This window comes from Suncus etruscus, chromosome 5, assembly GCF_024139225.1.
Source record: "Suncus etruscus isolate mSunEtr1 chromosome 5, mSunEtr1.pri.cur, whole genome shotgun sequence".
In the NCBI taxonomy this organism is placed as follows: domain Eukaryota; kingdom Metazoa; phylum Chordata; class Mammalia; order Eulipotyphla; family Soricidae; genus Suncus; species Suncus etruscus.
Window position 1 is genome coordinate 141,784,958 of NC_064852.1, and position 27,547 is coordinate 141,812,504.

Consider the following 27,547-nt stretch of genomic DNA (forward strand, 5'->3'; position numbering starts at 1 on the left):
ATTTAAATGCCTTAGTATTATTACCTAAATACTAGTATATAATATTTTGACCTTGTAGGCTTTGAATACATCTCACAGATTCTCAGATCAAAGATGTCACTTTGGAACCAATGGTTCACATGAGGCTTCTGTCAATCTTTATCTATGTTGGACCAGTTAATGATTATAGTCCCTAAAATACCATCTATAATAAATTTGAGCATCATCATATTTATTTTTCTAACAATAAAACACTGTAAACCTCAAAAACTGATGAAAATTAATCAAGAAGTTTATTCTTTTCTGATTTTGTATTTAATTATGAAATTTAATTTTATCATGCATCACATAAAGTCAAAAGTTTCAGGAATATTATTGGAATTTTATCAACCTCTCAATTTTGTCTTTTTTTTTGCTCTTTGGGCCACACCCTGTGACAATCAGGAGTTACTCATGGCTATGCATTCAGAAAAATCTCCTGGCTCTTGGGATCATATGAAACACTGGGGATCGAACCAAGGTTTGTCCTACATTGACTGTGTGCAAGGCAAATGCCCTACCACTGTGCTATTGTTCTGGCCGCTGAAATTTGTCTTTTTAATTAACTCACCATGGTAACTTTTCAATGATCTAACCATAAATTAGAAAAAATAGTAGACTTAATTTTTGCAAACATTCAAAAAATATAAAATAATCACTATAGAAAGTACTTTAATCGTGAAATTAAAACTGTAACTTTTTCTTAATGAGTCTCAACCTTGGTTTCACTTTTAAAATCAGAGTGTTCTAAGGAATTCTGTGGAAGCACCTCTTTTCAAAAATATTCCCTTGTAATATATCAAAATTAAAGTACTATGCTATGCTATATTATCTTTGACAGAACACAATGTGGGAAATGGCTTATCTGTAGTTAAACTGAGTAATTTCAATACATAGAAAGTAAAAAAAAATTCAGGGTTCACAGAGATAGTGGTAAAGTAATTGCCTTGTCTATTGTCCAGATTTAATCCTTGAAAACCTCTATGATCCCTTGAGGGCACTAGGAATTATTCTTAAACACACAGCTATGTATAAACACTGAGCACAGTATGGTGTGTAAAAAAGGTCAAAGATCAAATCATTGTTATTTGATTCTTTCTTAGAGAACTGTTTATCAAATGTCACTTGTCATTTGTCACAACCTAAAAATATTCACCACTCCAAATTTGAGTGATTATTTTTTCATTTTCTCAAATATCTTAAATTTGGGGGTCGAAATTTCAAGTGTATAAATACATGTATTTATACACATATCTGTATATGTGTATAAATATCTGTGTATATATGTGTATATATATTTCAGACCCAGTATCCTAGATTTAACTCTTTACTCAATAATTTTATAGACAGTAATATGATTGTCTTAAAAGTAATTAAAATTATTAAAAGTAATACATTACTTTTTTCAATTATGTCCATTAAACACAGTCAAATAATTGATTAATATAATTGATTTACCAACTTTCCATAAGTCATTTTAGATATTTTTGCTTTTGCAAGGTGGTATATTCCAGGAAATCAGGCAGAAACTTTGAGTCTCAACTTTCAAGATTAACTATTACTCAAACTTTTTCTTCTGTTTTCCATAAGTTGATAAATTAACGTTTAAACATAATAATACAGTATTTGTACATGTGACTACATAGTTTTGTAATTTTCCTCTAGTTTTTATAATAAGATATAATTTGGAGTCCTGAAATCTTTCAATCCATGACTTTGGAGGGTGCATCATGTATATTTTAAAATTAAACAACATCAAATATTGCATTTTGACCTGGCATGAAAGAAGCCTAATTGTCACTTTGATCTAACAAATAAAAAATGGAAAAAACAGTAAACTCAAAAAATATTCTTTGAACCATGAGAAAATAAGGTCACAAGATAAATCGCTTCCCCTGAAATGGAAAAGACAGTTTTGATGAATACAGAAAAATCACAGTTTACCAAAGTCAAAATCATGAACTGAAGCCTTTGTGGGAATCACTGTTTTAGCAATAAAATTTGAAACTTGATTGATGAATTGTTGATGGCTTAGTGTGCATGCATCCAATAGTTAAAAGAATTTAGAAGGAATCATCAGATAATACCGAGCTTAATATGCTTGTGAGTTGTAGATTATGGTTTTATATCTGCTACTATATGTGGTCCCCTGAGCATTGCTATACATGATCCCCAAATCTGGAGCCAGGAATAAGTGTTGAACACTAGTAGTGACCTCCCCAAACCCCCAAACCAATATATAGATAAAACCCAGAAAGAAACAGTCCTATAAAGATTTACTCCTTCTTTCAATTTTTTAAATAATATCTTTATTCAAGCACCATGATTACACGCATGATTGTAGTTAGGTTTCAGTCATAAACAGAACAGTGCAATATTCCCACCACCAATGCCGTCTTCTTTCTTCCCCCTCCCTGATTGTATTCAAGATAGATATTATACTTCTCACACTTATTAACATTGGCATGATAGTTGTTAGTGTAGTTATTTCTCTAACTGCACTCACCACTCTGGTGAGCTTCATAGTGTGAGCCGGTCCTCATATTTTAGTAGAAAGAGAAAAACAATACTTTGGAGATCTCAGTGCATTTCTTTAAAAAAAAAAAAACTAGGTCTGTTCATAACAGACTGAATTTAATGAATTTATAAGCCTTTACCAGGCATAAGTGACTTTGAAAAAGAGAAGTAACATCATTGGATTTAGCCTTATTTGTGGAGCAAGGAAAATATGAACTCCTACCAATTGGTTTATAATCATTAAACACTATATTCCATTGCCTGCCTCTATTTACTACATGTATGTGAATATATTCATACATGTATTTTCCCCTTACTTATTTCATTGATAATGATAATATCAAGTTATTTTTTTTTGTTTAGTTTTGTTTTGCTGGACTGGGGATGGGTTTACCTGGCCAACTCAGAGGTTATTCTTGACTGCGAAGTTATTCATGACTCTGCACTCAGAAATTCTTCTTGGTAGTGCTTTAGGAATCATATAATTAGTAAATTAATGACTTTTGTTCAGCCACATGCAAGGCAAATGCCCTAAACACTTGTACTGTCACTCTATCCTGATACTGTCCAGTTCTACGCATATTGTAGCTAAATTTCATCCTTTCTTTTTTATTCCTTTGTTTTTTTTTTTTTGGTTTTTTTTTTTTTTTTGGTTTTGGAGTCACACCCAGCAGTGCTCAGGGGTTACTCCTGGCTCTATGCTCAGAAATCGCTACTGGCAGACTCAGGGTACCATGTGAGATGCCAGGATTCGAACCACTGTCCTGCATGCAAGGCAAATGTCCTACCTCCATGCTATCTCTCAGGCCCCAAATTTTATCTTTTCTAAAGTTGACTAATGTTTTGTTCTATAGCTATTCCATATTTCTTTAGCCATTCATTTTCCATTGGGTATTTGGATAGTGCCTATCTCTTGGCTCTTCAATTACTAGATATATGCATATACTTTTTAATTAATATTCATGTATATGGCAGTACCCAAGAAGAAACATTAGATTATATGGAAGTTCTATTCATTATTTTTTTGAAGATTCAACATATTGTGTTTTATAAAAACTAAATCAGACAACACTCCCAACATTGAGTATGAGTCCTTTTTCACCATAATCTTGTATTATTTTCAGTCAGTTTTATACATGCCATATTAACTGGCTTGATATGACAACTCATTTTTATTTGCATTTCCCAGAAAAAAGGAATTATGAATTCTTTCTTAATTATTTTCAAGAATGCATCATTATTTCCATGATTAAATAAGTCTATATAAATTAGCATTCTTGAAGTTTAACTCGAAACTTTAAAATACAAAAATACAACTATCTGTATATAGAAAATATAGGTATGGGAACAAATTTGAAGTGAATATCTGAATTTAAGGAAAAGTATTATGATTTGGGCTTTCTATTGTATAAGTCCTAGCATGAGTGTGGGGTACAGTAAGTACATTTAGTGACAAATTTAAAATAAATACTGAATATTTTCCTAACCTTTAAAAATCATGAGAGTATAAAACATCTAGTGTAATAGGAAGCTACATGTTAGAAAAATAAGTAATGAATAAAACCAAATCTTTAGAAGTCAGGGATTCAGAGAAAATGTACAGATAATAAACTGAAGTGCTCTTAACACAAATTATCCGAATGCCCATGCCATTCAGGGAACTTCCTGGAATCGGAGCCCTGTATACAATTTCCTATCTTGTTACCCTTCCCCAGAGGTAAATTTCTAAAAATTATTACCTAAAACCTCCTTATTCCTCACATCCCTTCTGTGAAGTTATAAACCTCCTTAGTTTAAGTTAGTACTAAAGAATCTCTTTGTTATCTACTCTTCTTTTTATGACCAATGATTGTTGAACAATAAATATCCAATGGAGAGGATAGTAGGGACTCTATCCACAAGGAGTTAGGTCCCTTACCCCCCCCCCCCATGCTTTCTCTCTAGTGTCTGACTTATTTTCTTAATCCTCACAATTCTCACTGTGACTGCTTCAGACCTGTTCTCTTGAAGCAGGACTCTGGCAATCTAGAGTAATGAAGTTTTAAGAAAGCCCTTTAATAATTACAAAGGGAGAAAAACTTGGTGTGAAATTTTTTATAAACTACGGACACAGTCAAACACACAAACTATGCTTACATAGCTTACAGAAACCTAATTTTTATGTGTTGGTCAGCATGCAACATTCAAATAAAGGTAGAAATACAGAAATATTAACTGTACCTTTGGAGATTGGATTTGTAAAGTCTATCCTAGCAGGCAAGGAAATGCTAGAGATCAAACCAGAGACCATCTGGTTGGCTGTATGCAAGGCAATCACACTATTGCTATGCTATTGCTATGACCCTAAACAAGAGTTTTAACTAATAAAATAGAAGACTCAGAATCTCAGAATAATTATAAAATAGCTGATTTACATTTCTAAACTTACTTAACAAAGGAAGAATTAGAACAAGCCCCACACTCCAAAGCAAACAACAATAAATCAATTCTTGTTTGAGGAAAGTTATAATTGAATAAAATTATAGCAAAAATATGCTTTAAATATTGGATGATGAATAGGAAAATATAGCAATAAATGAATGTATATGAAATCCCAAGAAAGAAATAATCTATACTTAAAGTCAAATATAAACTTTAGAACTGAAAATATATATTTTAAGTTTAAGTTATTAGAACAAATGGAGATATAGAGTAGATAAACAGGCAAGAGAAAAGAGTCCCATTAATTTTATTGTTTTAAGAACATATATTGTTTTTAAGATATCTTTATATTTCCAAGTAAATTTTCAACTTCTAATGTATTTCTTGAATTGTAGGCTTAGGTAAATTAATAAAGAAGTGTATATATATTTATATATATATATATACTTATAGTTTAGTATTTTATACATAGTATTATATATAATACTAATATATAACATATATAATACTAAACTATAAGAAAAGTTGAAACCTTCCAGATTGTTGCCTCGTAGATAGAACTGCAAGGCATGATGTTAAGTGACATAAATCAGTGAGTGAAAGACACATACTGGATGTATTATGTAGAGAAATAAAAAGTGAGTGAATTAACATCAAATATGACTAAGCCTTGCTTTGGAGTACCAAACTGAGATGATTTTAAAGTTGAGGAGAAATACGGGTAATAAAGAGGTGAACTAGAATTAAATAAGATATATTGAGATTCAAACATTGAGAAATGATATAATATAAACATGTAAACTATTTTAATACTATTTCTACTATTATGAAAGAACATGGCAGTAGGAAACACACTAACAATGGCAGCAACAACAACGAGTTTCATTTAAAATATACTATTTTCTTATTTCCTGAGAGACAGCTGGGGAGGGACTTTCCACTGAAGAAAAAATTTCAAACTTCCTCTAATCACAAGAAATTTATGGGGCTGGAGAGATAGCATGGAGGTAGGGCATTTGTCTTATATGCAAAAGGACAGTGGTTCAAATCCCGGCATTTCTTATGGGCCCCGAGCCTGCCAGAAGTGATTTCTGAGTGGAGAGCCAGAAGTAACCCCTGAGCGCTACTGGGTGTGAACCAAAAACCAAAAATAAATAAATAAATAAAAGAAGTTATTAGGCAGTTTTTTTCCTTAACTTTATCTTGGAATATTTTTCTTTGATTTTTGTAAAAACCATATAAAATGATCACAAATATCCATTTATTTAATTTATTTTACCAGACTTTAAAACTAGTCTATCTTTTTGGGAATGGTGACCCCAAGTACTGGTTCACATGTGCTTAGTGATTATATGGATTTGCTGTCTGGTTTACTGGTAATGCAGTGTTGCAGCTGAAAACTCCGAGTTTTCAGAACTTGTGGTATTGCGGATTTTCAGAGCCACTCCTGAAAGTGATCAGTGAACTCAGAAATCTCTCAGAAGAAGCAAAAAGAACCTCATGATCCAAAGGACCCAAAATGGGTGTAGCACATGAAAAGAAGGCAAGCACCTTAACCCCTATACTGACTCTGTTCAAATAAAATACATTTTGAAGATATTTATTGTCTAAAAAGTTTAATTGTTTTGACTATCATCATTTTATTCAATTGTAAAAGAATTAGTAAGATTTAACTTTGTAAAGGCATTTGAAATTATGAAATGAGCAGTTTAAATTTAGTTTACTAGGACACAGTCTTAGAAACAGGATAGCTTGTATGTCTTCTGATATATTGCCCCTTCCCCACACCAGAGCCCCTTCTTCTCCCTCATCTCCCAATCCGGATTCTTTATCTTCCCCTTAATTAACCCTCTTTACCCTCAGTTCTTAACTTGTTAGGCACCAAGACCTCCTGCCCCAACACCTTTCGCACACCCCTACAAGCTCATTTTTAGTCCTTAACTCTCACCCCCAACCATCATTACCCCACATTTACTATTGTTAACTTTAGTACTGCATAGTTCTTATCACAGACCAAAGTCGTGCATTGGATTTAACAACCCCCAACTATTTCAAAAGACATAAAATGGACACATATGTCTTTTGAATATTTTATGTGTATTTTCTTTGACAGCTATAACTCTTACTAAGTAACCTTTTACCGTGATGATTCTAGCCACTTTTTATCCTGTCTTCTCTTTGTGAGCTGTTCAATAAGGAATTTTGGTGAAAGAGTCCCTCAGTTTAATGCTTATGATTGAACCATGTCATGGGGATTGTTGGACTTGTTCTTATGGCCCCCACATACACCGATAATGCCACGTGGCATTGTTCCTTGTTTGCATAGGCACATTGAAATGGGAACATACTATACATACAAATAAGTACTTATCTAATAGAGATTGGAACACACAAATCTTGTAGTGCTATGGGACCTTACACTCTGAACATTGATATAATGACCAGGCACAGGCCTCAGAAGAATGGGCATCCTCCATTCACCCCTGAACCAGGGAAGCTATCTACAAAACATCCAAGGTTTTTTATAACAACATCTGGAAGAAATCCTCTACCAGGGAAGACCCTACCACTGCTCTGACATCGACCTGCTCAAAAGAGACTTCCCTTAACACTAAGAAGACTTGACAACAACAATGACCTGCTTACAGGACAGGGCTCTCTGCATTGCCCTTTAATTGTGAGATGAAATGAGAGGACGCTCCGCACCATCCTGACTGGAATGTAGGATATGCAGATTCCAGGATCTTTAATACAGAAACATGATACCAACAACAGAGACTGTGTGAAAAATAAAAGTGTAATGGCACTATAGACAATGACTTGGATTGAGCAAACTGGTTTGCCTGGAGCCTAGACTTGGACTTATGCCAGGAAACTTTAGGGTTAGGGTCTCCTTGTTTTTAGGCCAAGGCTTTTCCTTTCCATGTTCCTCATATTTTGGTGGGTCTGTGCAGACAATAATTGCCACTCTAACACCATTTTTACTGTGCTCCTTTGACTCTAATCCTTAAGAAAAACAACCCACTTAAACTTTTGAGGTTAACTTAAACTAATATGCATGTGCATGGAAATGTAAAAAAGTACTTTGCCTTCAATGTTTAAGGAGTTACATAAGTTTTATGGCTCTAGATTGCTTTGTGTGCTGCTAAGAAATAGTATGTATTAAAATCTGGGGACTTGTGGGACAAAGTAAATGTATATGGGTTCTGTTTTATTTTTCTTAATGTTTTTTAGCTGAAAGTTCAAAGTTCAGATATCAGCAAGGGGATTTTTGAGAATTCTGTTTATGGATGATTGTCCTTCCACTGTGACTTTACCTTGTCCTCTTTCTTTACATCTTTGTTCTCATAATTAAAAATAAAAATTAAAAAAAAAAGAAACAGGATAGCTTGGACAATATGGCTGCTTACGTTTTCAATATCCATGAAATTGTATCGTCATTTTTCTCACCTTTAACCCTAACTTGTTTTCTTAATTTGTAAGCATAATAATAATAGTATGGGACATGCATGTATATAAAGCATAATTCTCAATTCAACACATGGTTAAATTTGAAGTATAACTACTCATATCCAATGTCTCTGTCATTTACTCTTTCTAAAATTTTATATTTTATATTCTATTAACCCTAGGGAATAACCAGCAACAACAACAGTACAAATGAAATTTATATATCTAAAAATATATGGTGGGACTGAAGTTCAGAGGACAGAAGAAATATGGGATTAAGCATTTTAAACTAAGTCCTTGCGGGTGGAGTAAAGTTCCTGGATTCCTAATTGATGAGAAATGTTGTTCAAAGTTATTACAGACTTTACCCAGGTTCTGTATATCCACAACTATAGAAATCACAGAATAAATAAGATGTATTTGTTTGCTTTTAAACTGTGACTTTAGTAAAACATTATCAGTTGTATTATAATATTATTTTTACTTAGAAGAATACATATGTGCAAGAAAGTGGGCAAGTTTTGAAGTTACCCATTAATAATTGTCATATTGTGATGATTAATATGTCTTAAGCTACAAATAAAGAAAAACTAACCTCAAAGTTTGTGTTACTTAAGTAATAAAGTACTTTACGTAATAAAAACACTGAAGTTTTTTAAACTCACATTCTCAATAGGGAGAACCCAAGATTGGTGATGTTCTCAAGGATTAATTATTTTTAGCAGATCTATGTATGCTTGCTAAATAGTTGCACATACTTAGGCAGTTATTAACACAGAATAATGTAAGATATAAATTTGAAAGTGCCTCTTATTGGACCATCTTTTATTTCAGTGCAAAATCTTTTTAGAAATTTCCTAAATTCCACCTCATTGGTCAAAAATTTCCAGATGACCTTCCACTGAAAGACTAATATGACCTTAAATTCCACCTTTCTGAATCAAGACTCAATGAAGGTCTTCAAAAAACAAACAAACAAACAAACAAAAAACCTTGTGTTCTAAGCTGCCCCAAGAACTGTACATAGAAACTTCAGGTACATATGGAGAAATTAATTATATTAAACAAATGTCAGTCAATTTAGATTGTATTTCTTCCTATAAACCTAATGGAAAGAAATAGTTCAATTTTTTTTTCATACTTCTCTGGTGTATGCAATTGCTAAGGGCTTTCAACTACATAGGATTTTTGTTAGCAAAGACAAAGCAGATGAATGGTTTATTGTGGCTAAATTAACATTCTTTCACATTTGTTTTTAAGACAGATCTTCTGAATCATGATTCCCTATGCTAACCAGATTGACAATTTCTTCATAGTAAATGTCTGTCGAAGAAAGTTTTCAATGGTTAAGTCATTCTAAATTACAAACACTGAGTTATAAAAAATATTTTTGGTGGGCCTGGAGAGATAGCACAGCGGCATTTGCCTTGCAAGCAGCCTATCCAGGACCAAAGGTGGTTGGTTTGAATCCCGGTGTCCCATATGGTCCCCCGTGCCTCCCAGGAGCTATTTCTGAGCAGACAGCCAGGAGTAACCCCTGAGCATCACTGGGTGTGGCCCAAACACCAATATATATATATATAAATATATTTGATGATTATTGTGTCTAATGACTGGTTAATGCAAACAAGTACAGATCTTCCCCCTTTGCACTAATAAGGCACAACAATGAAAATTCATTCTAGTCAATGGTTTTGAGGTCTCAGATGAAGAATTTTTTGAATTGCATCACAGCATCATGGTGTTTTAATGGCAAAATTGCTAGAGAATCTATAATAATATAAAATATTTTTGTATAAAATTATGTATATAATTTGCATGTTCTTATAATTGTAGAAATGTACACTGAACAACTTTCCTGACAAGTGCTATATGTGGGGAAATACATAAATATGTACAATATCTAAATACATTTTTGAAGAGCCATATTTCCTTAATTTTTCATTGCAATTTTTTGTTTGTGGGCAAAACCTGACTTAGCTCAGAATTTACTCCTGGTTCTGTGCTCAGATATCACTCCTAGTGTGCTTAAAGGACCTTGTGATGTGTATGGAAGTTCCTACCCAAGTTAACTGTGTCCAAGGTTAGTGCCTTACTCTCTGTACAATCTCTCCAAACCAAATTTTTTTATTTTTATGTTAAAAATTATAAATTATAAAATAAATTTTCTGGAAGATAGGGAGATAGATCAAATGGGTTGAGAATGTAGTTTCCAAATTTGATTCATTACATCTCACTTTGCTTGAATTGTTTTATTGTAATCACTACCTTCATATTCATTAAGTACTCAGGGTGACTTTGCCAGGCCAGAGCTCTAAGAATGCTCAACTAAGAGTGTTTGGGTGAGTGGCCCAAACACAATAAGAAAACACAAAATGTAAACCTAACCCAAAATTGTAAGATATTTCACGATGGAGATATAGATAAGTAGTAGAGCACTTGTCTGTCATATATGCAGCAATTGTTATCTCCAGTAGAGCAAATACATTTCTGAAAATTCAGTTTTAAAATTATTGTACATATGATGAAGCCTAAGAGAGAAAAAAGTAATAATGTTTTTCATCAATATTAAATGTTGTATAATATAATAGAAGACTATTAAAATACTCATATAAAGAAAAACATTTAAAGACTAAAATTTTCTTTGTTATACTATCGCTTTGCAGAAAGTAGCTTTTCACTCTGCTTAGTGCTTTTTTTTCCTATCTATTTTACAAAGGAATATTAAGAATTTCCTCTAAGCTTTATTTCTTTCTTTCAGAAGTTATACATTTCAATGAATGTCTCTTTAGATAATGAGAATTTCTATAATTTTTGTGTGCCTTTCCTTAACTCTGTTCTGTTTTAGATAATACTTAAAAATAAGAATAACATTTTACATTATTGGATACTATATGTTAATATAAATATAAAATTTTTAAAAAATCCACCAAAATTTTATGGAAAGATATTATAATATTTAAAAAGAATTTGCTTTAAAATGCTTGGATAAATAATAGCATTTAATGTAAATTAATGTAGTATAATAATGATCTATGATTTTCTAACCTGTAAAGATAAAATAAAATATTACTTATAGCACATTTGTTATAAAATACTTTCAGTAGGTTTATTTTTTTTTAATTTTTATTGTGACTGGAGTGAATTATATTAACAGTGAATTAGAGCCAATAGCACTACAAGTGTTGTCCTCACTCAGCCCCTGTTCCAGGCATGCATCCCACACCTCCCCCTTTGTTCTTGGACTGCTAGTATAACAGGTCCCTTTTGGTATAACTTGTTATAGATTGGAAATCTTGATTCTGTTGTCATTGACTTTGGGTTTGGTATTTAGGTCTGAACATTTTTATTTCCACTCAATGATTCTGGTACAATCCAATTTTTTCCCCTCAATTTATGAAGCAGAACAAGATGTTTCAAGTTCTGTGGCTCTGTAGGGAAAAAAAAACAAAAAACAAAAAAAACAAAAAACAAAAAAAAAAACCAACACTGGAAGGAGAATGTCTAGGAGCTATCAATATCAACTTAAAAGAAGAAATAAAAAGAATAACAAAGCAAAACAAGCAGTGACAAAAACACAACAGCAACAATAAACAACAACAAAAGAAAGAATAAAAAGAAAGAAGGATTAATGTGACAAAGTTTTGTGGATTTTTGTTTCGTTTCGTTACAGGCACAGTAAATATTGGAGAAATTAGAAAGAGAATTCCCTTGGCCTAAGAGAAATCTATGAGCATATTTTAAAATTTATGCTGAAGATAAAAATTTGACAAAATGTTTAATCTATAAAAGGAAGGTATTAGGCTTTAAGTAATGGACAGATTCAATAGAATAAAAATATGTGAAATTATCCTGTAAAATAAAATAGTTCTACATAAAAATTATATTGCTTACTTAGAAAGTATGAAAAATAATTTAGTCTTTAGGTGACGGACGCCCGATTCCCCCACGGGCTAGGTTGGGGGGAGCGACCCAAGATGGAGCGATCGTGAAGATTTATTAGCAGATTGAAAACTCTTTACTGCCAAAATGTCGTCACTTCCCAACTCTGCCCATTGTTCAACATCTAGTAGTGCTTGTAGAATCTCTCCAGAACAAATCAATAAGGTTTATTTTTGTTTATATTAGGTACGGCCCAAGCTCCCACTTTTGAAGATTTTGCAGGCAGCAGGTGCACAGGGTGAAATGTTCACGGTGAAGGAGGTCATGCACTTTCTAGGCCAGTATATAATGGTGAAGCAACTTTATGACAAACAGGAGCAGCATATGGTGTATTGTGGCGGTGATCTTTTGGGAGAACTACTGGGACGGCAGAGCTTCTCCGTGAAAGATCCAAGCCCTCTCTATGATATGCTAAGAAAGAATCTTGTCACTTTAGCCACTGCTACTACAGCAAATTGTAGAGGGAGATTCCAGTTCCAATTTCAGAGAAAGAACTGAAGAAAACAATATTCCCGTACTACGTCCCTCAAAGCACAAATGCAGAAGTTCCGGAGAAGGTGATGACTTGATAGGAAATTTGTCCCATGATGAGACATCCAACCTGGACCCTGGATTTGAGGAGTGGGATGTAGCTGGCCTGCCTTGGTGGTTTATAGGAAATTTGAGAAACAACTATACACCTAGAAGTAATGGCTCAACTGATTTACAGACAAATCAGGATGTAGGTACTGCTGTTGTTTCAGACATCACAGATGACTTGTTTTTGAATGAATCATTGTCAGAGCAGTTTGGTGTTGGAATAAAAGTTGAAGCTGCTGATACCGAACAATCAGAAGTAGGAAAAGTGAGAGATAAAAAGGTGATTGAAGTGGGAAAAAATGATGACTTTGAAGATTCAAAGTCCATAGATGATGAAACTGATGTTGAAGTTACCTCTGAGGATGAGTGGCAGTGTACTGAGTGCAAGAAATTTAACTCTCCAAGCAAGAGATACTGCTTTCGTTGTTGGGCCCTGAGGAAGGATTGGTACTCAGACTGTTCTAAATTAACCCATTCTCTCTCCACGTCTGATATCACTGCCATACCAGAAAAGAAAGAAAATGAAGGAATTGATGTCCCTGACTGCCGAAGAACTGTCTCAGCTCCAGTTGTTAGACCTAAAGATGTATATATAAAGGAAGAAAACTCGAAACTTTTTGATCCCTGCAACTCAGTGGAATTCTTGAATCTGGCTCATAGTTCAGAAAGCCAGGAGACCGTCTCCAGCATGGGAGAACAATCCGATAACATTTTTGAACAGAAAACATACACAGATAACATGGAGGATTGCCAGAATCTCCTGAAGCCTTGTAGTCTGTGTGAGAAAAGGCCACGAGACGGGAATATTATTCATGGAAGGACAAAAAAAAAAAAAAAAAAAAAAAAAAAAAAAAAAAAAAAAAAAAAAAAAGAAAAATAATTTAGTCTTTAAAGCTTTCATCTTAAATATACCCATCAGTTATAATTCATAAAGCTAACCTCAAGTATGCAAACAATTTTCTTCTTGCCTATTCTAAAACTTTTATATATTCTATGATAATAGTTAATGTCTGCACTAAAATTTATTGAATATTATTTGAGTCAGTGATATGAGTGGTTGTGCATATGCATAAATATAAATGGACATGAATGTACTCACACATTTACATGTTTTTCATAATGCCCTCTTGCATAAACTCACAAATTATTCCTTTTAACAACATATTCAGATAATGAAGTTAAACTCATATGGTGATAAATTTCTTAACAAGTTTTAACTTTAAACTCACCAACTGTGTCTTCTTTAATACTTTTCTTTTGGCCTCTCCAAAGGATTGTCATATAAAAATAAAACCTTAAATGTGCACTGACAAATGTCAGGTGTCATAATTATTTATGAATATTCATTTATGTACAGAACTTTTAATTTCTTAAATATGCATTTGAATTTAAAATCATGAAATTAACTATATATACTTTGCACATGTTACTAGTTTAAAGTAAAAGTTGTGCAGACAGAAAATAACTTTTAAATTTCCTTTCATTATCTGATGTAAAATCATTCTTCCCAAACCATGGATGACTCTAACAAATATAATATCTATATAGATATGTATACGTTTAGTTAATATTTAAAATTACTAATATATAGAATGATAAAATCAATGAAAAGATTAAAAATTATTGAACATATTTAATTTGTAAATAAATATATTATGAAACGTGCAATTAAAAACATGCTTAAATAAAATTATAGATTATATTTATTATTAATTTTCATGAAATTTTATTGTTGCCATAGAATAATCATCAAAATTAATTCAGATTCCTCTACTGTGATGATTAAGAATATATCTATTTCAACATAGTTGCCTTGCATATACACTTCCCTAATTAATTTCTAAGTTTTGGGGTATTCCAGAGGCTGATTGCCCCTTTCCTGAATCAAAGTACACACCATATTTCTCTGTTTCCTCCAAACTTACATAGGTTAATTTTTAAATGGGAGTCCAGGTTACTTAGTGCTAGCTTTCAGTTTCACTCTTTGTATTTGGAGCTTGGGACACAACTCTACCCTTGTTGGTTGTGAAGAAATGTCATTTGAAAGAAAACATATTAATTCAAAGAAGACATCAATTTAAAATAGCTTTGGCCAACAAACATTAATATAGATATAACTGATATCCCAACATTATGTAACATACCAAAAACACAAGTGGAAGCTGAAAAAAAATTCATTATTTAAATAATCTTTTCATATCACTTCCAGTTCCCAATATTTTAAAATAATTTTTGAAGTTTACTTGCATTTTAGTCATAAAGTATTTCAACACCTATTCTTTTACCAACGTTCATTTCCCACCATCAGTTTCTCCTTATCTTCCCATCTTCCCATCATTCCATCCCAACACTTAGACTGCCCCTATGAAGACACTTTTTTTTCTTTCATCCCTTTATTCTTTTTTCCTTTTTAGGCATGATGGTTCACAATATTGTTACTAGGGAATTATCATGTATATTACTTTACTTCATTTCAATTCCCAGTTCTGTCTAGAGTGGTCATTTTCAACTATTATTTTCATAGTGTAGTCTTTTCTGACTTGATGGCACTTTCCATTCATTGTTTACATTAACTTTTATGCCTCAATTTTTAACTAGAAATATGACATTTATTAAAGAAATATATAAAGCCATACTTATCCAGTATTTTCCTTAAATAAGAAAGACACTTTATGAAAGTGTCACTCACTTCTCTAATAGCTAGTCTAGATAGATGGTATTAATAAAAAAAAAAACTAATTCATTGTTACTCAAAACCACTTAAAAATCATCTAAAAATAGTAGAAAATAAAATTAATCAGCATAAAAATTCATATACAATATTAAGCCGAAGATAGCCCAGGAATATAAAGATGATTCAATATAATTAATCAACTACTGTTATCAGCACATTAAAACAAGAAACTATGTTATACCAATCCACTAAAAGCATGATTTATAAAAATTCAATAAAGTTCTCAAAAACAAAAGCAGAAAGATATGTAAACCAATATCTTTCAGAAAACCATACACTACTTAAAGGAAATGCAGATATTTAGAGAAAATTAATGCATATGGAAAGATCAATATTACCAACATAGAGTCCAGTGCTGGAATGTTACATAAATGGCCCAAAACAGCAACTTATCCTGGATTTGATGTTGTTTACTAAACTTGTTGAAGGCTTACATCCTTAGTATAAATACTGCTTACACAAAATTCCCAATTTGAAATATGTAACGACTTGATATATTGTCCAAGTCAATAATATATTAGCTGTATAAGCAGTTTTCTTTTCCATGCCATGTGAAGTTTAATCTGACATCTGCTAACTCTGGAAAAAAGCAAACCCAGTAACTATAAATGATCCTAAAATGTTGCTTTTCTCTGGAATTTTGTGATTCCTTATCTTGCTGTTAAAAGACATTATTTGGACATTTAAATTCCATTTTCAAACACTCTCTTCTCTGAAAGCTCTCCTGCTATGTATGTTTCTATGACTCTACTGCTATCTCTGGAACACCTCATATTCACCAATACCTCAGGCAATCCAGTTCATATGGTCACCTAAAAAAGCGCTATTTACTAACCAAATTCAGGTATTCAAAAACACACTGGTGGAGCTGGCGAGATAGCATGGAGGAAAGGAATTTGCTTTGCATGCAGAGGGCTGGTGGTTCGAATCTCAGCATCCTATATGGTCCCCCGAGCCTGCCAGGAGCGATTTCTGAGCATAGAGCCAGGTGTAACCCCTGAGCGTTGCTGGGTGTGACCCCCCCAAAACAAACAAACAAACAAACAAACAAACAAAAAAGCACACTGGTTGGAAGCTTACATGTACATGCAACACAATGGTCCATTCCTTGGATATTCTTCAGATTTTATTGTTCCAAATAAGGATCCAACATATCTATTGACTAGAGTTTATTAGAAGAGAGTGTAAATTGGAACCATATTTGATCAATACTTACCAATATTTGGTTAAATACTATTTAACCAAAATACTACATTCTGAAGAGGGCCTACCAGTAAAAATTAATTTTCAAAGTTTCAGGTTGTAATTTGTTAACCAAGGTCATAACAAATGTTAATTCTTTACTATGTTACTGGAATGGGATAGTTCTTTAAGATTTATGACAAACTATTTTTTTTCTTGGAAATCAATTATTTAGGTTATTTTAGGTAAAAATGTATTGAAGTAATTCCAAGACATCTTAAGTCATTTGGACAATCTCTTATTTACTAGCATTTATTGATATTTAACACTTTAAACAATAAGATTCTTCATGGGTGCATTGGTTGTCATATTCTCTAAGACTGCAGGGTGTCAGAATTTCAAGATAGCATTATTAGAATAAAACCTTATACTCATATCAAGCATAACAGAAAATCACGGTGTAAAACAGCTTGAAAGCTCTGGGCCTTGTTAAGTAGATAGCATCACTGCTTGTCAGAATCATCAGCCACCAACTGGGACTATGATGTGAGACTTTAAAAACCACTGTTACCTTTCCAGGGAAAGGAATTAATATAAAATATGTTAGTTTCCACCCTCTTTTATATTTGTCTGAATCGAGTTACTTGATTCTTTTATTCTTGGCAAATCCATTCATGAGCTTACTGTGAATTTAATCATAGCAGTCCCCTCTGAATTTTAGCCTATATAAACATTTCTGCTTAAATATTCTACAATTTAAACATTTGGGACAATTAAAAAAAAGAAATCTAAGTGAATCAATTTTAATTTTTAAGATAGTATAAATTTTAACAAAGGGAGATTTTTTTTGGCTCGGTGTATTTTTGTTGTTATCTATATCTTCAAAATCAGGCTATTCTATTAAGAACAATGATAGCATTTGAATAGATGAAAGATTGTTCCATAACTAAATGTAAAATGAATGGCACACCATGTTCTTTTCTGTGTTATCTATCATTGCCAGTTAATATAGTATACTTAATTATATATTTTAATTATATATTAATTATGTTACATTATATTATTAATTATATTAATTATATTATACCTCTGACCTAGACTTTTACAAGTGAGAAAGAGACTTATTTGGCTTATGCCTGTTGTCTAGAATAGACTTTCTTCACCTAGGACCCATTCTCCACTTGTACCATCCACAGTCAGTTTCTCAATAGTTAGGACGCCTCTCTTCACCTCCAAACCTGAGTCGCTTCAATCCCAATCCATACTCAAACAGTACAGTTTCAAGTTATGAAACTTACCATGTTTCCTAGTGCCATGGCTTCTCAGAACAGGCACATAATACCACTGGCTGTTGCTAATTCTTTGAGTGGTTTTACACATACCAACTTATTCTGCCAATAAACAAATTTATTCCCCTACCGCAAAGACCTGGGCTCTTCAAGAGTATCACACAACTAAATACTAACACAGCTTTGTTCCTAGATTTGCAAGCCTATTCCTTAGAGGCAGAAAAAAACTCACAAGGCCATGACTGTGATAAGAAAACAGAATAGGTTTACAACACAGCTGGAGCACAGGCAGGGTCAAGATTTTGTTTAGTGTAACGCTATAATCTTCTCTGGGCTTCAAAATCACAAACCAGTAACAGCAAATAGGAGCTGAAAAATGCATCGCAGGGAATCACACCTTTTTCCATTTATTTGTACTATATTCATTCAGATTCTTGTATAAGTGCAAATGGATTTACATAAAGCATATTCTCTGAGTACAATGGTATTTTTATTTTTCCATCTATGTATTGAATTTTTTTGAAGCTGCTTTTGATTATCTATTTTAATCTGTACATTTGCTAGCCAAATATCTATCTTTCATTCTTTGTTCCAGTAGAGAATATATTTATCCAAATGTTCAATGCAATCCATATGAGATTTATATAAATTACTAAAAGTTATCCGGATTTAAATTCTTCATGTTAAAAATTCCTTTTTTTTCAAAGCACTTTAGTTTTACCACCACCATCACATTCATTTTAAATCTAATTAAAATACATTGTAACTGGTATGTGGTATTGTTTTATTTCTCATACCTATTAATACTTCATACAGAAAAATATTAATCTTGTATTTATTTTTGCTCCAGACCCAGAAATACTTAGGACTGACTCCTGGGCCTGTGCTTAGAGATAATTCCTGAGCAGAGTTTGGAGGACTATATGCGATGCTAATGATTGAAGTCCTCAGCTTAGTGTACCTTCACTCCAACCCTACAGATGTTGACTTTTTTTGTTTGTTTTTTGTTTTTATGGGTCACACCCAGAAGTGCTCAGGGGTTACTCCTGGTTCTATGCACAGAAATTGCTCCTGGCAGGCTCAGGGGACCATATGGGATGCCGGGATTTGAACCACAGACCTTTTGCATGCAAGGCAAACACTTTACCTCCATTCTATCTCTCCAGCCCCCAAATGTTGATTTTTAATGATATAATTTTATTTCTTTTCTGCAGCTTCTACGTGTAATATGATTAGTCTTTGTACTAACTGTTTTTATTTAATTTTTAATTAATATCATTATTTAAACACCTTGATTACAAATATGATTGTAGTTGGTTTTAAATCATGCAAAGAACACACCAGCAAAGGGACCAATGTCCTAAACTTCCCTCCTCCCCACCCATCCCCACCTGTATTATAGACAGGCTTTCCACTTCCCTCATTCATTCACATTGTTATGATAGTTCTCAGTGTAGTTATTTCTCTAATTGAACTCACCACTCTTTGTGGTGAGCTTCATGTCGTGAGCTGGACCTTCCAGCCTGCCTCACTTTGTCTTTGCGGATTATTGCAAAAAATGTCTTTTATTTTTCTTAAAACCCATAGATGAGTGAGACTATTCTGTGTCTATCTCTCTCCCTCTGACTTATTTCACTCAGCATAATAGATTCCATGTACATCCATATATAGGAAAATTTCATGACTTCATCTCTCCTGATGGCTGCATAAATACTAACTGTAAATAAGAAGTTTTTTCTGTGTTAGCATTGCCAGACAATATAGTACACTTAATATTAAAACAAACTATGCAATCTAAAATAATAGAAAAATGATAATATAAAATAAAAACCAAGGAAAATAGTTTATCAATTCCAACTTCTATTAAATATTTAAAGGAACAGAACACAATTTTCTTAATTTGAAGAAGGTATTTATGACAGCCCATAGCTAACATCAGTTCAAAGAGCATAATTATGACTTTGACTCCCCCAAATTAAGAACATCCTTTGCATATCCATTCTCACTGCTTTTACTCAAAATTTTACTAGAAGCTCTTATTAATGAAATATGACAAACAAATGAGAAACAAAAAGACATCTGGAATGGAAAGAAATCAAACAAGATGACTTCATTCACAGATGACATGAATAATTTCATCAGTACTTTTTCACCAGGAATGATATTGCTACCCAGAAGATATTTGGCAATATATGGAAACATTTTAATTGTTATAACTAGTGGTGTATGACTGGCATATAACGTGGGAAGCCAAAATTGCTGGTAAACATGCTATCAGAGACAAGAAAGCCTCATAATAAGTATATAGTTCAGCATGTTAATAGTATTGATATTGCAGAGATCTGTCAAGTAGAAAATATAAGGATATCAACCACAAAAATAATAAAATGATTAAGTGAATTCAGGCAGATTTTCAGAATAAGTTATCAATATGCATATATCAAATACATATCCAGTAAAATAATACATAAAAGTCTATCAATACTACCTTAGATAATTAAAAGACTGGAAGACAGCATAATATCATGAATGAATAAATTGTTACTATTTGCAATCAGATGATAATAAACTGTTAAAGTCAAATTATCACAACAGATTTGTCAATCTCTATATTTATATTTTCTATAATTATTCAGATTAATGCTATCAAGGGTATCACCACAATAGATTATATAGTGTATATTTTAACACATAAATTCCTAGAAATTGGATTTAATGCATAGTCTAAGAATATCTATAATTTATTAGAGATATTTTTTTATTTAAACAACTTTATTACATACATGATTGTGTTTGGTTTTCAGTCATGTAAAGAACACCACCCATCACCAGGGCAACATTCCCATCAGCAATGTCCCAAATCTCCCTCCTCCCACCCAATCCCTGCTTGCACTCTAGACAGGCTTTCTATTTCCCTCTTACATTCTCCTTATTAGGATAGTTCAAAATGTACTTATTTCTCTAACTAAACCCATCCCTGTTTGTGGTGAGCTTCATGAGGTGAGCTGTAACTTCCAGCTCTTTTCTCTTTTGTGTCTGAAAGTTATTATTGCAAGAATGTCTTTCATTTTTCTTATTAAGGCAATAGGAAGGAAATACTTCAACAAGGCATTGATGTTTATAATATGATATTTATCTTGATTGTGATACTTTTAATGATAAAATTTCACATGTACATTAAAATACAAATATACATTACACATCTTTAACTTAATATGTTACCTAAATTTTTCATTCCACTTCATTTTCTAAAATATTGTTATAAAACTGCAAATGCTATTTTCTTTTCTTTGATTCTGTGGTCTTATTGCACATTTTATTTACAATTTTTTCAAAACACTCTCCTCTATTTATATAAAGTATAAGGAAGTAAAATATATGTATTTTTTGGTTTTGGGGCCACACCTGGTGAAGGTTAGGGTTTACTCCTAGCTATGCACTCAAAAATCACTCCTGGCTTGGGGAAACATATGGGATGCTAGGGGACCAAAAGCTAATCTGTCCTAGGTCAGTGCACGCAAGGCAGATGCCTTATGCCCTGCACCACCGCTCCAACCCCATGGGAATACAATATTTTGAAATATAATATGGCATTAAGAGACAGAAGTGATTTACAATATAATTCATTGTAATTTAACGAGTGATATATTTGGCTTTGGAATATGTTCAAAATTTTCAAATTATATAGTTCAGTGTCCTGGCTTTTTGAAAATACATTTAAGCATATAAATAGGCATTTTTCACTACCAATTTTCTTTCAGTAAGAAAAATAATCTTTTCTGGAGAAAAGTTAGAGGAAAATTTAATGCTGATTTGTGCATTAAAATGCTTTTCAAAATGATCAAGGCTTAATATTTAAATATAAATAATATAGTGAAAAACTAATAAGACATACTTAGTTTATTGAATAAGCATTAAATATATGAACTATATCAAAAAGAGTTAAAATTTTAAACTTACATTATGGGGCCAGAGCGATAGCACAGCAGTAGGGCATTTCCTTGCAGGCAGCCAACCTTGAACAGACCTCAGTTTGATTCCTTTCTTGCCATATGTTCCCCAGAGCCTGCCAGGAGCGATTTCTGAGCTCAGAGCCATGAGTAACACCGGACTTTTGTCTTATGTGACTCCAACCCCTCCCCCCAAATTAAAATAGCCTCTTTACATTTGTGTTGCCATTATCAATTTCTGTAAATGTATAAGTATTTAGGAAGAGAAGGTATGGTATTCTAATTTGTATATTGAATACTATGTAGCTGTCAAGAAAAATTAAGACATGACATTTTCCTAAATATGGATGGACATGGATTATGCTGAGTAAAATGAGTCAAAAGGAGATAAAGACACAGAATAGTCTCATTTATCTGTGGCATTTAAGAAAAATGAGAATATGGTAATAATACCAGAGACAATAGACCATCGCATGATATGAAGCTTACGACAAAGATTGGTGAGTGCAGTTAGAGAAATAGTTCACCAACTTCATGAGAATGGAAGTGAATGAGAGAAATAGATGCATGTCTGAAAGAAGGCAGAAGGTGGGGGAGAAGGCAGGAGATGGGGGAGAAGGCAGGAGATGGGGGCATTGGTGCTGGCAAGTTTGCAATTTGTGAAGGGGGTGTACTTTTTATGAGTGAAACGTATCTACAAACATGTATGTAACCATGATGTTTCTATAAATATTTTAATTAGAAAAAGAAGAAGAGAGGATTGTATATTGATAACCTTTTTTTATCCTTCCTAAGAGTAAATCTTTTTCTCCAGATACATGGCAAAAAGATAAACTTACCTGTAATTATTTAAAACAGCCCTAAAGTATAAATATTAACAATGCTAATTTGTGAGTTCCATGCTGAGTACTAGACCAAGAATTTTATGACATGTCTAAATATACTTTATACTAGTCTTTCAATGAATGCATCATTAAACAAAACTATTATAATTTAGGAGAATAGTTAATAATTCCAAACTATGAAGTTGTGAAGCCATGGTTGAACATAGGACAAGGAGCAAAATCGATAGTCTTTAATATTGTGTGCAATCATATAAGGAGATATCAAAATAACAAATAAAATATGTTTCCTGTTTAAGAATCTAAGCTTTCTTGACTTGATTTTCTAATTTAATAGCTTATGAAAAAACATTTAACCTAAAAGCAATGCCAAATTTCTGAATAATAGCAGAATGCTGCTCAAATTATTATTTCTGTGCTTCTGTGTTTTATTTCTAAGCACCAGAGTGATTCTCACAATTTCACATAATCATCTGTCCTAGAAATTAAGGGAGCTGAACAATATATTCATTAAATGTCTGATTTTTTTTTGTCTAGAAGTATAGGACCTTCTGACAACGAATGTACATTGCAAGCTTATAGCTCAAACTCAAATTAAAGAAGAATTTAAAAATTGACATTATTCCTTATACCCTAGACCAGCAGGTTGTATTTTGCTGAAAACATTGTCTACACAAATGTTTTACAATTTAAATATCTTACTCAAGTACCTTTAGATTTAGCATTTAACCTTAAACTTCAGTCAAAAATAAGAGCCTTCGTGATAATATATTTAGAATTTCCAAGAAAGTTAATTAAAGCAAAATAATTAAAAGGTTCCCTGACCGAATCTCTTTATTAAAATTAGAATTAACAGGGCTGGCATGGTGGTGCTAGAGGTAAGATATCTGCCTTGCAAGTGCTAGCCTAGGACGGACCACAGTTCACTCCCCCGGCATCCCATATGGTCTCTAAACCAAGAGTGATTTCTGAGCACATAGCCAGGAATAACCCCTGAGCGTCAACAGGTGTGCCCCCCAAAATAATTACCTGTAGATCGAAATCTTGGCTTTTTCACAGACCAACAGGTGACAAGTATCCTGATTTTGTCTCATTGTTAGTTGGTGAGGTAGGATAACCTGCTCTTAGGTCAAGTTGTTCCCAATTTCCTCGTTGTCAGGATATCCTATTAGTGCTGGGCCATGTTGGTGTTTGAGCAGTATTAAAGATGTCCCAGGTGGGATGGTTCCTGTAGCTGTTGTGAAGTACTATATCGTTTCTATCTATACCTGGGATCCAGGGTTCCAGGCTGGATTGTCGGCATCTAATCACCTGGGGTCTAAGTGGGTCCACATGACATATATTCAAGATGGGAGATGCCCCTGTGTTGTAAAAAAAAGTCTGAGTTCTTATCCCTAGTAGGTAAGAGCCCATTTTTAAACATAACCTTACCCCTTTTTTTAGTATGCCTTTGCAGGAAGAGATGGTGCTACATTATATTGCCGTTGCATATAATGAAGAGAAGAAAACAGAAGCAAGTCACACACCCAAAAAAGATAAAAATAGAGGTAAAAATATATGTGCTCCCGTATATATAAAGAAAAAAGTGTTTTTTTAAATAAAAATAAAAAAATTTAAATATAAAAAGTAATTAAAGGAACAAAGTAATGCAGGAGACTACCTTATATTTGGGGAAAAGCAGGTAAAGAAGTAGTGTTATACAGGGCTTAAACTTATGATGGAACTATAGGTTTCCCCATTGTCTTTTGAGATTTTCTTGTGGGGCCTGGGATCCCGGGTGCCTTTTCATCACATACCCTGACCCTCTTGAGATTGGCAAAAGATTTGTGGCAGAGAGGTCCTGGGTAGAGTTCTTGCATTGGGAGTCCTTTTAGGTGTAATTTTTGGGTGTAATTTTCCACCAAACTAATTTTCTTTGACCATTCTAAGTGATAATTAATGAAGATACTTACTCCTCTTGGACTTTGAAAACTATAATAGTTTTAATCATCAATAAGAAAATCTGTATGCTTTATACATAAAATAATTAATAATCACATAGAACTGTGAATCATATGTTCCATCTTGGACAAAGTTTTATTTCTCTTCCAATGTTTATTTCCTCTTTATAATCTCTCCATATTTGAGGCTAAGAATGAGTGATCATTTCTATTGGCATGGTAGTAATACGTAGAAAATCTAGGTTTATTTTAAAAGAAAATTTTTTGGTTTTTGGGCCACACCCAGCAGTGCTCAGGGGTTACTCCTGGCTGTCTGCTCAGAAATAGCTCCTGGCAGGCACGGGGGACCATATGGGACACTGGGATTTGAACCAACCACCTTAGGTCCTGAATTGCAAGGCAAGCACTGCTGGGCTATCTCTCCGGGCCCAAAAAAGAAAATTTTTGATACTTTATTTAAATCTTATCACATGGATGTAATGTGTTTCCCTTCAGAAGAAAATAACGTCTTCCAGTTTTCTTTTTTTTTTTTTTTTGATGGGAGCACACCAACATGTGGTAGCACTCAGAAGTTACTTCTGGATCTGCTCTCAAAAATCACTCCTGGCAGCCACAAAAGAGCATACAGATGTCAGGGATCAAGCTCAGGGATCATTGCCCATGTGAAAGGAAATCCCCCTACTTGCTGTGCTATTTCTCAGGCCCCATATCCCCAGTTTTACTTGTTGTTTATAGTGCTTTGTGCAATTTTTAAAATATAAATTTTATGAGTATGAAAGGAACTGCAAACTCCTACAAGAAAGCATAATCCTTTACATAAAATTATTTAAATACAACATAATACTGCTTTAGAAAATATACTTTTAGTGTATATGTGATATAAACTGACATGATGAATGCAATTTTATGTATGTTTCTTTCATAAATACAGCATTTTTGCTATGCATCTTCAAAATGTATTTATCAGCATGAAACTTGTCAGAATGTGACATTTTATATTCAGGCTCATTTAAGTTATTTAAAATACAATAAAACTCAACCATCATTATCATATACATACTTTCAATTCATATATGTTTTACTGGTAGAATAATATTTGAATTTATTTATGACTACTGTTATATCTGATATTAAAAAAGAGTAAAACTAAATTCTCTAGGACAAAAAAGGAAAAAATGAAAATAGATGATAAAACAAGCATCCCCCTCACAAAACAAAACCAAAAAATGCTATAAAAATGTAAAAATAACTAAATGGCATTACACCCAAATAAAAAGCGTTGCACAGCTAATCTGGTTTAAATGTAAAGAAATTGGTATTGAATGGGATAAAATATTTGCATATTTCACATTGGCAAAGTCTAATTCTAGTAGCCAATAAAATGAATGATTCACAAAACTCAATAACATGTAATTTTGTAAACAAACCTTTCAAGAAATGGGGAGAAGAACTTAATGGGCCTGTCAGAAAACATTCATATGAAGAATACCTATATGACAATTATAATTGACATTGTTAGAGATTCGAAAATAAAAAAATACCACCTGATATTTGCCTGTTGTGAAATATTATTGTAATAATAGTTACATTAAAAACTCTAGAAATAGTGCAGAAAGGAAGAAAAAGGAACTCTCAACTAATTGGGGAAATTTAAATTATTCTAGTCTGTATTGAAAATGATGTGGATATTTCTCAAGATGTTAAAAACATAAAATGTGTTTCACCAATTCTACTCATAGGTATCTATTTTATGGATAAATTTACAAGATACATATACACTTATGTTAATTGCAGTCATATTTACAGTGACCAAGATCTAGAAATAATATGATTGACCAATCAGAGATGAACAGATAAAGATGTAATATATAAACTCAATAGAATGTTATTCAGTTACAAGAAAAGAATAAAATCTTGTCTTTTCAATAGTAGAGACATGTAGATGGGAAAGTAAATCAAAAAGATAAAGACTAAGGTAGATAAGCTTAGTTGTAAGCAAGTGAATAAACAAAGAAAAATGCTAACAAACGTGTATACTCTGGTTACCAGAGATATGCATAGGAAAAAGACTATTAAAAGGTCTGTGTTGAATGAGATATTGGCACTTTGATGTGGTACTTTTTGATATTAGGGGCATCACTTTGGTGAGAAGAGTCTTGTAAATTAATGTCATTTCAATAATAACAAAAATGCAAGGACTGAAGTAAGTATCTAACAATGACTAAGTGCTATTAAAAAAATAGAGTACCTGGGGGCCAGAGCAATAGTGCAGAGGTAGGGCATTTGCCTTGCATGCAGCTGACCCAGGATGGACCTCGGTTCTCTCTCCAATGTCCCATTTGTCCTCCAAGCCAGGAGCGATTTCTGAGAGCATAGCCAGGAGCAACCCTGCGCATCACCGGGAGTGGCCCCAAAACCCCCCCCGAAATAGAGTAATTACTTTTTGATAGTAGATCTTTCATATGTATTGGTAGAAGGATGCTAAACACTATCACTGTTATGGTTTTTATGAGTTTAAAATTGTACAAAGAATGTCCAAGCAATACCACTTCTAAACATTGACAGAGGACAAAAAGAGTGCATTTATAAGTATAAAATAGAAATAAAAGCTTACAAAATTGTTATGTCTTCTCAGTGTTAAGGGAAGTCTCTTTTGAGCAGGATGATGTCTGAGCAGTGGTAG

The 27,547-nt window shown here is 32.9% G+C and overlaps 1 protein-coding gene across 1 annotated transcript; it reads left to right on the forward strand.

The window, feature by feature from the left end:
• Window positions 1–12,636: 12,636 nt before the first annotated feature.
• LOC126008711 (protein Mdm4-like) lies at window positions 12,637–13,744 on the forward strand (the record flags this gene model as incomplete). The annotated part of the gene is made up of 2 exons (XM_049772940.1): window positions 12,637–12,675; window positions 12,785–13,744. Coding segments are annotated over exons 1-2 (999 nt in total), but the record flags the coding sequence as incomplete, so codon positions are not given.
• Between the last annotated feature and the right edge of the window lie 13,803 nt (window positions 13,745–27,547).